General features: G+C 45.6%; 2 protein-coding genes across 7 annotated transcripts in view; one reads left to right on the forward strand and one right to left on the reverse strand.

The window, feature by feature from the left end:
- TMEM233 (transmembrane protein 233) overlaps positions 1–10,449 on the reverse strand; it is a 71,127-nt gene extending 60,678 nt beyond the window's left edge. Inside the window, exon 1 of the mRNA XM_063913159.1 lies at positions 9,885–10,449. Within this exon, the coding sequence (XP_063769229.1) occupies positions 9,885–10,058 (174 nt within the window). The 5' untranslated portion in view covers positions 10,059–10,449. The remainder of the gene's footprint in view (positions 1–9,884) is intronic.
- Positions 8,966–13,835, forward strand: part of LOC134886538 (uncharacterized) — a 417,311-nt gene continuing 412,441 nt past the window's right edge. For all 6 annotated transcript variants that reach the window (XR_010170633.1, XR_010170645.1, XR_010170639.1 and 3 more), the window contains exon 1: positions 8,966–9,106. The gene's annotated coding sequence lies outside the window, so the exon portion shown is untranslated. The remainder of the gene's footprint in view (positions 9,107–13,835) is intronic.

Consider the following 13,835-nt stretch of genomic DNA (forward strand, 5'->3'; position numbering starts at 1 on the left):
AACTAGTTGGCAGTGAAAGGTCTTCATGGGGATTCCCTACTTTGTTCACACATCAATACAGATTATCTGAATCTTTATTAATGTGGGAAAAACACCATAACCAGTTCTATGCAGCTTCACTGCTTTATATAGACATTCTTTCCTTTTTATATCCCAGTTTCCCAATATATTAGCCAACCCCATTGAAATGAATGGTGCATAGAAATTAATGGGCAACAGAAAATACTGGGAAAAATACATTGCAACACTCTGTAAATTGCTTGTGTATTGTAAACCACTAGTAGGTATGTATGAATGGACTACTTTAAGTTTGTTGCTATTCTCTGAAAACAGTGTAATGGAACAAGCAGCATCGAAAACAAACAGTAAACAACAGCACGTAGAATGGGTTGCAGTTAAAATGCCACCGGACGGGATCCCAGCGGTCAAAATCTCGAAGCCGGAATCCCTACTTATGGCCACAATACTGACATCAAAATGCAGACAAAGGTGGGAATCCCGGCATCAAAATACTGACGCCTAGAATATCGATCATCCACTCAGCGGGATGCGTTCACATCCTGCCACAGGGGTAAGGTTAGGTTTAGGCATTAGAAGGGGGGTTAGGGTTAGAGTGTAGGGACGGGAAGGATAGGGTTAGGTACCGGGGAGGGAGGCAGGGTTGCCATCAGGGGGATGCTAGGGGCAAAGCTGTCCTGGGCCCGGCCTCCCTGACAAAGGGGGGAGGGCCCGGGATACCCATGCAACCACCTGCCTGCCCGCCACCGTCCCCGCCATTCCGCTGTCGTCCGCACTGTTGTGCGGCTGTCCTCTGACCCTCCAGCAGCTCTGTATTGAAACGTCCCTCCCAAAATGGCCACCGCCACAGAGGAGACAGTTATTCAAGATACTAGAGCCTCTAGTATCTTTAATAACTGTCTCCTCTGAGGCGGTGGTCATTTTGGGAAGGACATTTTCAATACAGGGCTGCAAAAGGATGGAGGACAGCAGCAGAACAATGGGGATGGAGACGGACAGGCAGCGGCATGAGCATCCCAGGCCCTCCGACAGCGGCAGCAATAGGGGAGGGAAGGAAGGAATCCTCGGACAATGAGCAGAACCCCTGATAACTAATAGCTACTTGCATAATTATTGTGTGACCATAATATGGTGTCAGGGGCATTACTGTGTCGGGCATAATATGGTAACGGGCATTACTGTGGGGACTTAATATGGTGCAAGGGGCATAAAATGGTGTTTCCCTATGTCTGCATAGAAATTAGATTTTTGTAGAATCTCTATTTGCTTTTATTTTTATTTTTTTGGGGGGGCTGACTATTTTGTTAGTCCCGGGCCCCGCCAATTTTGTCAGTCCCGGGCCCCACAATTTCTGATGGCAGCCCTGGAGGGAGGGTTAGGTTTAGGCACTTAGAAGGGGAGGTTAGGGTTAGGGTTAGACACCAAGCAGGGAGGGTTAGGGTTATGCACCCCTGGGGAGGGTTACGGTTAGGCAACCCTAGGGAGGGTTTGGGCTAGCACCAACAAGGGTTAGGGTAGGGGACAGGGGACGTTCAGGGTGTTAACTATAGAGCAGTCGGGATTTTGATTGTCGGGATGCCGTTGTCGGTATTCTGACCGGCGGCATCCTGCCCATTGGGATTACATACTGAATCCTGCAGAACCAACTGTGAATGCAATAGGTATGGATACCTTGAATAGAATGTGTTTTATTTTAACGGCCATTAACTTGCTTTAAAATGCAGATCATATTCAATGTTTAAATGCCTGGATTAAAGGCCTAAGAGAAGCTACCTGCAATACACTGCACTATGCTTAAAGACAGGAAAGCTAATGGGAAGCAGGAATTACAACTCCAACACAAACATAAGCTTGTATATATAAATGATACAGTATATATAGTGTTATAGTGTTACGATTGTAAGTGTTATTCATTGTTTATGTTGTTTATATGATGGTATGAAATGTGCAGTTTGTATAGCTGTAATGAGTTTTGTTTATAATATGTACTAATTTCTATCGCTCTAGATTGCGTATTGGCATGGCACATAGCCAATTGGGCTTTCTTGATGACAACTTCCTTGCACGGGCTGAGCATGGTGTTGTCTCCCTCACGGACGATGACGCAGAAAAAGTCCTGTTTGACCAATCAGATTTTGAAACACTACCGGCCGAGACACCTACGGACCTGTACCACCAACTTCTTAGATTAAAAAGGAGGGAGATAGACCTGACCTTACACGGACAATTCCTCTCCGAATATTATCGGAAGAAACAGATACCCCGAGGCTTTAGGATTAACAACATCCCCACACTGGGTAGAAATAACCCCACCTTTTGTAGCTGCTGGTGTGGGGTCCTAAATAAGTGCTCCCTAGACCTTATGCTCTTGGTAGTGGAGGAGGTTGGCATTGAATTAAAGAAAATCAAAGCACAAATTGACATATTTAATGGAGCGCATTTGTTAACAATTAGAAATGATAAAACCTCTAACCTGGTGGATAAGCTGCAGACGCAGATAGATAACTACAAAAAAGAGATTACTGCAATTAAGCGCAGCAAACTGTTTACGGTCACCGCAGATTATTAAAACCACATGGTCTATAGGTGGTTGATGGGTGACTCTAGGTCCAATAGACAACAGAGACCCTTTAGACCACGACGCCAGGTACGCAGATTGCCCAATACTAACGATACCGGCTCTTCTACTTCTGCCTCAGATACAGATCTTTCAGATAGTCGCTCAACACAGATGCTTTTTTTAGAGCATACCGCCACCCCCAACCTCCCTCCGGCAACAAGCCACGGAGGCCGCACCCAAGGAAGGGCAGACACCTGGCGAAAATGCAGGGACAAAACTGCGACTTAGTCTTTAACCTCTCAAAAAAAACACTGGATGAACCCACTATAAAACTCATCTCTAGGGGTCTTTCGTTTGTGCCAACTGCACCCCATCGACAATTTGACACCGCAGTAGATATATATAAGTTTGGACGTAAACTCAGGTTACGTGAACATTTCTCTACTGATATGGGTAGGGATAACGTGCAATTTCGAAAACCCTCCACATTCGATCCAGCCTCCTCCAATCCAAGTATCAAGACATTCACCCGTATGCTCGAGCATGATGCTCTGACGCTTACATCCAATAAACGCTTTGATAATTTGACTTTGGCAGAACGCAAAGCACTAACCTCACTGAGACAGGATACGAGCATTGTAATTAGACCCGCCGACAAAGGGGGAGCAGTGGTAGTGCAGGACTGGGTTGATTACAATGCAGAAATTATGAGGCAATTGGCTGACGAGACAACCTACATCTGTCTGTCACACAACCCTATTCCAGAGATCAAAGCGACAGTAGACAACCTAATGGACGGTGCCATCAAGGAACACCATATTGATAAGAATACACATGATTTCCTCACAGTTGAATTCCCGGTATGTCCAATTATCTACACCCTCCCTAAGGTACACAAGACACTCACAAAGCCGCCCGGTAGACCCATTATTTCAGCTAAGAACTCATTACTACAACCATTAGCCATCTATGTAAATACATTCCTCCAGCCCATAGTAGAACAGGGTGATAGTTACCTACGTGACTCAACAGATTTTCTACAAAAGCTCCTAGCCCTTCCTGATGGATTTAAAGATACCCTACTTGCGACCATGGATGTCTGTTCTTTATATACGATCATCCCGCATGAGCAAGGTTTACAGGCATTGGCCAACGCCTGGCATCAGCAACCACCTACCGGGCCACCTATACCTTTCTTATTGGATCTGACCAGTCTAGTCCTCAAGCAGAATCATTTTTTGTATCAAGGGAAGTACTATCTGCAACGGAAGGGGACCGCGATGGGATCGAACCTAGCGCTGGCGTACGCAAATATCTTCATGTCCGAATTTGAGCAAGACCATATCCTACCCCAGTTTGGTGAACATATATTGTTCTATAAAAGATTTATAGATGATATTTTCCTACTGTGGAAGGGGACGACTGAATCATTTGACCTGATGATTGCTTCATCAAACGATCTGGATACACCGGTGAAATTCACGTACCAGATTGACTCGCACAATGTGAGTTTCCTTGACATTTCGATCACCTTGGAGGGAGGACGGATCTGCACTAGCCTCTACAGAAAACCAACGGACAGGAATACTTTGTTGCACCCAAGCAGCCAACATCCACCTGCCCTCAAGGATAATCTTCCAGTTTCACAATTTTTAAGAGTAATGCGAAATAACTCGGATCGTGACATCATGGAATCCCAGTTATCTGAAATGACTTCCAGATTCCTTGAACGGGGCTACGGGAAAAAGAATGTACTCAGGTGCCTAACGAAGGCTAGGAACAAATTTGGTTCCAGCCCAACTGTCACACAGACCACACACACACCTGAACGGATGGTGTTCACCACTACATATGATAACTTCTCAAATAAGCTTAAGGGGAGCTTACGTAAGAACTGGCCAATTCTAGCCACAGACGATCGCCTGAAGTTAAAACGTAGCTCACCGCCTATGATGGCTTACCGAAGATCAGCAAACTTAAAACAACTACTGTTGAGGCCCATGGCCAGTGATGAGGGGACACAGAGTACTACATGGTTATATGAAAGACGTCCAGGATGTTTCAAATGTACGGGGTGTACTACTTGTAGGGCCATGCTGACTGGCCCATTTTTCCCACACCCACACTCTGGTCGCCCCATAGCTATAAAATACAGGCTCCACTGTGCTATGGACCATATGATCTATATTTTGACTTTCCCTTGCGGACTATATTATGTGGGGATGACCACGAGATGCTTCCGGGACCATATGGCGAACCACAGGACATCAATCCATCAAGCAATAGCTATGGGGACAGCAACACTACCAGTTGCCAGACATTTTATGGCATTAAGACATCAGGTCTCTGACCTAAGGTCCAAATTGATTGACTGGATCTCACCCCCCCCAGGGGTGGTGACCGTGCACTCCTATTGAGGAAAAGAGAGAGCCTGTGGATATATAAATAAACTTAACACAATAGCCCCGCGAGGAATGAATGAAAACAACCCTTTGTCGATCTTTTTGAAATGATTGTATTTACCATTATCATTATTTCATGAACTATATGCCTTTACCCTATTGTTTGCATAGCCCATAATACTATTGAACTAAGTAGTCATATTAGAATTGAATCCTTGTACTATCCGAATTAATTGTGTAATAAGTATCCCTCTGTCGATCTTTGTGAAATGTTTGTATTTACCATTATCATTATTTCATGAACTATATGCCTTTACCCTATTGTTTGCATAGCCCATAATACTATTGAACTAAGTAGTCATATTAGAATTTAATTCTTGTACTATTCTAATTAATTGTGTAATAAGTATCCCTTCTGTGTGACTTCACCGGCCTCTGCTATACCCTATTCTATGTATCCAAACTTTATTTGCTGTCACCGTTGTGACAACGGGGGCGGGACTTCTCCGGCCCGTGGGACGCACTCCTAATGTGTCTGATTATGTTTTCCAACAAAGTGTCATGTGATGTCCGCGGACAGTAAACCCGCTGCTCATCCCGGTTACCATAGTGATAGCCAGCTTCCGGTAATCACCGGAAGTGATGCGATGCGTTCCACGCATGCGGTTCACTCGCAGGATACATTCGAGGATCTACTGTTACCAGGGATGCAGCCCACTTCCGGCGTAAGTGACGTGCCTGCGTTCCACAGGTGCGCTTCACACGGCTTTGCAGCCGTGCTGGGGGCGTGCCCTATGCTCTTTTGCGCGTTTTTGAGGGGTATTAACAGGGGCCGGTGAGGTAATATCTCTGTCTCCGGTTTCCCTGCTACTCTGATGTTTGTTATGACGCTGACACTGCTGACTGTGCATTCCTTGACAAAGGTCCCGTCGAGGACCGAAACGTTGGAGATCGTTTCTGAATACCACCTTGGAACTGTGAGACTACCTTTATTAAATTTTCAATGTTGACTGATTGATTTCGAAGTCTGGAGAGTGCTATCATTTTTCCCACTGGTGTGGAAAAAACCTGTATTATATATATATATATATATATATATATACTGTATATGTAGTAACAGACCCAGTCTGGGACTACGTCTCCTGCCCAGCCACTGCCCCTTGGCTGGCTGACCACTGCCCTCTATGCCCTCTGCCCTTTCCTGATAATGCTGTTTCTGATGTGGCCTGGGTGTTGGGTGGGCTTGTTTAATTTTCTTTTCACTCTCACTTTCTCCTAGCAGTCTCATTTTCTTATTCCCTCAGTCTCTACTGTACCGCTTCCTTTACTCGCTGTCATCTGGGCCACCTCTCTCTCTCTCTCTCTCTCTCTCTCTCACTTTCCTGTTGGATCACCTCTCTCTCTCTCTCTCTCTCTCTCACTCTCTCTCTCTCTCTCTCTCTCTCTCGCTCTCTTTCCATTTGGTCCACTTCTCTCTCCCCTTCCCCTACAAATAGGGATAAAGGTCCTGCTCACAACACAGTTCCTTCAAATCTGAGCTGTCCCCAAGAAATCAGGACAGTTCGGAGGTATATATAAATATAGGGGGGCCCCAAGCCAATGTCTCACCTAGGGTACCCTGAGGTCTTAATCAGGCTGTGACGAATAGGAAAATTTGTAATCCAAGTTGAAAAAAAACCCCCAGATTGTTTTATTTTAGTAAAATGGGAAATGTCCATTCTGTGTAACCTAAAAGAAATAGGCAAAACAGTTTTCTTTCTTTTAATCTTACATGTTATACACAGGGAAATCTTTATTTATTCAAAGGTAACAACTACCTCCTCCCAAAACACATGGGGCATACAGCTTGTCTTAGTATGTCATCCGCCACAAACTGAATGTGACCTCCCGAGGCATTCACAAGGGGTTTCCTAATCTAACTAGTTGGCAGTGAAAGGTCTTCATGGGGATTCCCTACTTTGTTCACACATCAATACAGATTATCTGAATCTTTATTAATGTGGGAAAAACACCATAACCAGTTCTATGCAGCTTCACTGCTTTATATAGACATTCTTTCCTTTTTATATCCCAGTTTCCCAATATATTAGCCAACCCCATTGAAATGAATGGTGCATAGAAATTAATGGGCAACAGAAAATACTGGGAAAAATACATTGCAACACTCTGTAAATTGCTTGTGTATTGTAAACCACTAGTAGGTATGTATGAATGGACTACTTTAAGTTTGTTGCTATTCTCTGAAAACAGTGTAATGGAACAAGCAGCATCGAAAACAAACAGTAAACAACAGCACGTAGAATGGGTTGCAGTTAAAATGCCACCGGACGGGATCCCAGCGGTCAAAATCTCGAAGCCGGAAACCCTACTTATGGCCACAATACTGACATCAAAATGCAGACAAAGGTGGGAATCCCGGCATCAAAATACTGACGCCTAGAATATCGATCATCCACTCAGCGGGATGCGTTCACATCCTGCCACAGGGGTAAGGTTAGGTTTAGGCATTAGAAGGGTGGTTAGGGTTAGAGTGTAGGGACGGGAAGGATAGGGTTAGGTACCGGGGAGGGAGGCAGGGTTGCCATCAGGGGGATGCTAGGGGCAAAGCTGTCCTGGGCCCGGCCTCCCTGACAAAGGGGGGAGGGCCCGGGATACCCATGCAACCACCTGCCTGCCCTCCACCGTCCCCGCCATTCCGCTGTCGTCCGCGCTGTTGTGCGGCTGTCCTCTGACCCTCCAGCAGCTCTGTATTGAAACGTCCCTCCCAAAATGGCCACCGCCACAGAGGAGACAGTTATTCAAGATACTAGAGCCTCTAGTATCTTTAATAACTGTCTCCTCTGAGGCGGTGGTCATTTTGGGAAGGACATTTTCAATACAGGGCTGCAAAAGGATGGAGGACAGCAGCAGAACAATGGGGATGGAGACGGACAGGCAGCGGCATGAGCATCCCAGGCCCTCCGACAGCGGCAGCAATAGGGGAGGGAAGGAAGGAATCCTCGGACAATGAGCAGAACCCCTGATAACTAATAGCTACTTGCATAATTATTGTGTGACCATAATATGGTGTCAGGGGCATTACTGTGTCGGGCATAATATGGTAACGGGCATTACTGTGGGGACTTAATATGGTGCAAGGGGCATAAAATGGTGTTTCCCTATGTCTGCATAGAAATTAGATTTTTGTAGAATCTCTATTTGCTTTTATTTATTTATTTTTTTTTTTTTGGGGGGGGGGCTGACTATTTTGTTAGTCCCGGGCCCCGCCAATTTTGTCAGTCCCGGGCCCCACAATTTCTGATGGCAGCCCTGGAGGGAGGGTTAGGTTTAGGCACTTAGAAGGGGAGGTTAGGGTTAGACACCAAGCAGGGAGGGTTAGGGTTATGCACCCCTGGGGAGGGTTACGGTTAGGCAACCCTAGGGAGGGTTTGGGCTAGCACCAACAAGGGTTAGGGTAGGGGACAGGGGACGTTCAGGGTGTTAACTATGGAGCAGTCGGGATTTTGATTGTCGGGATGCCGTTGTCGGTATTCTGACCGGCGGCATCCTGCCCATTGGGATTACATACTGAATCCTGCAGAACCAACTGTGAATGCAAATAGGTATGGATACGTTGAATAGAATGTGTTTTATTTTAACGGCCATTAACTTGCTTTAAAATGCAGATCATATTCAATGTTTAAATGCCTGGATTAAAGGCCTAAGAGAAGCTACCTGCAATACACTGCACTATGCTTAAAGACAGGAAAGCTAATGGGAAGCAGGAATTACAGCTCCAACACAAACATAAGCTTGTATATATAAATGATACAGTATATATAGTGTAATATACTCTGCTGCTCTTTGATCATATAAAAACATGAAACCACAGAGGCAGGTTGAAGGTGTAATCAGTTTGTGTGATAAATAATTATTACTTAAAAAATGAACGCACTTTCCTGTGTGAGGTGATTCTCATAACCAGATGTGTTTTACATTCAGCGACAGTTGCGTATGATGGAAAGCTTTCAGGATGAGCTGTGATATGACACATTTACTACTCTGCAAATATAAACAAGGACGTCACTTCTCACTAACTAGAACAGTATATTTCATGTAGTGGCCCCTTCAGCATAACAGAACGATTGTAAGTGTTATTCATTGTTTATGTTGTTTATATGATGGTATGAAATGTGCAGTTTGTATAGCTGTAATGAGTTTTGTTTATAATATGTACTAATTTCTATCGCTCTAGATTGCCTCAGGAATACAAATATTTTACCACAGAGACTGCTGTAGTAATGTACAAATGTCCCATTGATTTACAGTTTTAATATGTTTATTATCAAGGATATTTGTGTATATTTTAATGACTTGCTTAATAGTTTCACAGTCACATAAAGCAGATTCAAAGGAGCTTTAAGTCTCATTTTGCATAACTGGAGATGAGAATCATTAGCAGATAACCATCTTATTTCACTATATCACAGTCTACCTGAAGCCCAGTAGCACTTCTAGTATAAATTCATTTGTGCCTGCAAAACATTGCAAATATGTAAATATATTTTCCAATTAATAGCCATGGGATATATATACACTGCTTATTTACCACCAAACTACCTCTAATTCCAACTTGGACTGACTACTGTCACACAGTGGACGACTATATTTATTTATAACTGAGTCAACAAGAGGAACACAGTGTACATTACACTGAATTATGAGATGCTTATATCTATCATTTCTATTAATCTTAATTATTTGGACATCAATAAAAAACAAATATAATTTGATTTACAAAAACTTAAGGAATATAAACATTTAAAAAAATTACAGCATTTTAGTGAATGGTGCTAAATTACTTTATGGTTTTTTTTATCACCGTATATATCCATTGATAGATAAAGTCAATAGTTATTACTTACCATTATAGAGAAGACAAATGAGACAATGTTTATTGGATATGCCGGGCAGAAACAGGCAAATATTGAAAGGATCAAGTAATTGCTGGGCCTGGGACCCTGCGAGGATTCATTTTCAACGTTAGCCTCAGGGCGCACTTCCCTTTTGATTTCTGGATTGGATGGAGTTTGAGACATGGAAATTCAGTGCACAGAAATTGGTCTATCCAGAAAATTTCAGCAGTCTAGTCTGTGTCTGAGGGGCGTCTGTGTAACCAAAGTTAGGAGTTCAAGGAAGGAGTGATCTCATCTCGGCTGATGCCTGATCAGCAGAGGAGCCAGGGTACAAGTGCAGGATGTCAGACTCAGAGACATTCACAGAGGCTTCAGCAGTGAAAAGCAGATTACTTCAGTGAGGTTGCAATTTACAAACTTGGTAGTGCTACTTGATGCCTTGTGTACATTCGTTCTAGCTAGGCTGGAACTGTTCTAGCACTGTATTGCGGTTTTATGGGATATTTCCCTGTTGGGATTCAAACTATTACTCAGTTTTTAACTCTTTTATGGATATGATTGAAGTTTATAATAATTCATTAGAAATCTCCTATATAATAGCCCAGATCTGTGACTCTGTGCCTGTGTGTATAACGCTGGGCGTGGCTAGGAGCTGTCATTGGGTTAGCAGCAGGTTTATCACACCCAGTCCACAGCTGATTGGGCGAGAAATGCCCTCCCACACAGGTTACATCCAATGGGAGGCTCTGCCCTTTAGCTGCTGTGTGTTCCCAGAGCAGGATTTGCAATGGGGCTGATGGAGCTGCAGCTCCATGTCCACACCACAAAATAGACCAACTGCATCTACAGCAACATACCCGCCAACAATTTACACATAAAAATCGGTTCAAACTGAAAAAGGGGGCGTGGCCACCGATAAAGGGATGTGGCCACGCCCCTTTTCCTATACTTTCAATGGCAGTTTGGAGAGCCAAAAATTAGTACAGACCATAAAAAAAGGTACTGTGCCTGCCAAAAAGGTACAGTTGGAGGGTATGCCACTGCATCTGCAGCAAGTTTCTGCGCTGTAGATAGGAAAAAAAAATCCTTTTACTGCAGCGTACTATGTCCTGGGGATCCGGTCTGAAGATCGACAGTGTCTAGGTCGACAATGTTTAGGTCGACCACTATAGGTCGACAGTCACTAGGTCGACATGGATGGAAGGTCAACAGGGTTTCTAGGTCGACATGTGCTAGGTCGACAGGTCTAAAGGTCGACATGAGTTTTTTAAAATTTTTTTCTTTTTTTGGATTTTTTCATACTTAACGATCCACGTGGACTACGATTGGAACGGTAAAGTGTGCCGAGCGAAGCGGTAGCGGAGCGAAGGCACCATGCCCGAAGCATGGCGAGCGAAGCGAGCCATGCGAGGGGACGCTGTGCACTAATTTGGGATCCCGGTCACTTTACGAAGAAAACGACACAAAAAAAAAAAAAAATCCTCATGTCGACCTTTAGACCTGTCGACCTAGCACATGTCGACCTAGAAACCCTGTCGACCTTCCATCCATGTCGACCTAGTGACTGTCGACCTATAGTGGTCGACCTAAACATTGTCGACCTAGATACTGTCGATAAAACGAACCACACCCATGTCCTGATGCCAGTCCGCCTGCCCCCTCTGGCATCAACAATCCCCACTCCCTAGCCTCGGGGTAGGTGAAACAAAAGCTGCTGCGCCTACCGGCATAGATGTGTATGAAAGCGACGCAGTGGAAGGCTTTCATTGCCATCCCTGCGCCGCATACTCTCTGAGCCCCAGAGGCTCCTCTGCGCGTGATGCCACAGAAGTGCCACCCCGCCACAGCTGTGCCCAGATCTCCAGAGGCTCTGACTCCACAACGCAGCACCTGGGCTGCCGGCCTGGAAGCCTTGAGATGGCTAATGTAATGGATAGAGTGGGTGATATCACAGAGGGTAATGTCTGGATGCTGAATCAATGTAAAAAGGTGACAGTGCTGTGCAGTGCAGTGGGTGTGCAGTGTCACTGACACTGCACAGCACTCTCACCTTTTACATTGATACAGCAAGTCAGTCAGTTCTGCTAGCCAGACACTATTGTTAGCGCCGGTGTCCCAACGCACCACATTACAGGGAAGTAGATGCACCAAATAAACTACAGCTCCCAGCAGCCCTTAGCGCCGAAGCATTCCGGCACTAAGGGCTACTGGGAGCTGTAGTTTATTGAGTGCATCTTCTTCCCTATAATGCGGCGCGTTGGGACACTGGCGCTAACAATAGTGACTGGCTGCTTGGCTGATGTGCGAGTCCCTGGGAGAGCCACTGCCAAAGGGAGGAGAAGCATTACCCACCCCTCCCCCACTCGCAGTACCTCTAGGCCCCATCCACGGCATCCCCACCCCCCCTCCACCACCCGCGGTGGCCCCAGACCCCTCCCCCACTCGCAGCACTCCTGCAACTTCCCCTCCCCTCCCCCACCCGCCGCACCACCATGCCCGCCCCTCCCCCACCCGAGGTGGCTCCGGACCCCTAACCGCGGCACCCGCCCCTCCCCCACCTGCAGCACCCCCGCAACCACCCCTCCCCCACCCACGGCACCCCCAGACCCATTCCCCCATCCGCATCTCCCCTGCACCCGCCGCTCCCCCAACCACAACACCTACTAGGCGATTCATCAGGCTCTGTGTGCGCTGTTCACACTGTTGCAAAGGGCTACAACCCCTTAACCATCGCACGCCCTTTCTCCGTGCAATATTTAACCACTCAGACAATTATGATAGGAGGTAATACTCCATATTAGAGATGAGCGGGTTCGGTTCCTCGGAATCCGAGCCCCCCCGAACTTCACCCATTTTACACGGTTCCGAGGCAGACTCGAATCTTCCCGCCTTGCTCAGTTAACCCGAGCGCGCCCGAACGTCATCATCCCGCTGTTGTATTCTCGCGAGATTCGTATTCTATATAAAGAGCCGCGCGGCGCCGCCATTTTCACTCGTGCATTGGAGATGATAGGGAGAGGACGTGCAGTGTTCTCTCAGTTGTGTTCAGTGTGCTTGCAAATATCTGTGCTCAGTGTGCTGAAAATATCTACGTTCTCTGCCTGAAAAACGCTCCATATCTGTGCTCAGTGTGCTGCAAATATCTGTGCTCAGTGTGCTTTATTGTGGGGACTGGGGACCACCAGTATTATATAGTAGGAGGACAGTGCAGAGTTTTGCTGACCAGTGACCACCAGTATTATACGTTCTCTGCCTGAAAAATGCTCCATATCTGTGCTGCATTGTAGTATATAGTAGGAGGACAGTGCAGAATTTTGCTGACCAGTGACCACCAGTATTATATCAGTACGGTACAGTAGTCCACTGCTCTACCTACCTCTGTGTCATCAAGTAAACTATCCACCCATACCTGTGGTGCATTTTAGTTGTTGTGCGCAGTATATATAGTAGGAGGACAGTGCATAATTTTGCTGACCACCAGTATATAATATATAGCGGTACGGTACAGTAGGCCACTGCTTTACCTACCTCTGTGTCGTCAAGTATACTATCCATCCATACCTGTGGGGCATTTTAGTTGTTGTGCGCAGTATATATAGTAGGAGGACAGTGCATCATTTTCCTGACCACCAGTATATAATATATAGCGGTACGGTACAGTAGGCCACTGCTCTACCTACCTCTGTGTCGTCAAGTATACTATCCATCCATACCTGTGGTGCATTTTAGTTGTTGTGCGCAGTAGTAGGAGGACAGTGCATCATTTTGCTGACCACCAGTATATAATATATAGCAGTGCGGTACAGTAGGCCACTGCTCTACCTACCTCTGTGTCGTCAAGTATACTATCCATCCATACCTGTGGTGCATTTTAGTTGTTGTGCGCATTTGTAGGAGGACAGTGCATAATTTTGCCGACCACCAGTATATAATATATAGCAGTACGGTACAGTAGGCCAC

Source organism: Pseudophryne corroboree, chromosome 1 (genome assembly GCF_028390025.1).
Source record: "Pseudophryne corroboree isolate aPseCor3 chromosome 1, aPseCor3.hap2, whole genome shotgun sequence".
NCBI lineage: Eukaryota > Metazoa > Chordata > Amphibia > Anura > Myobatrachidae > Pseudophryne > Pseudophryne corroboree.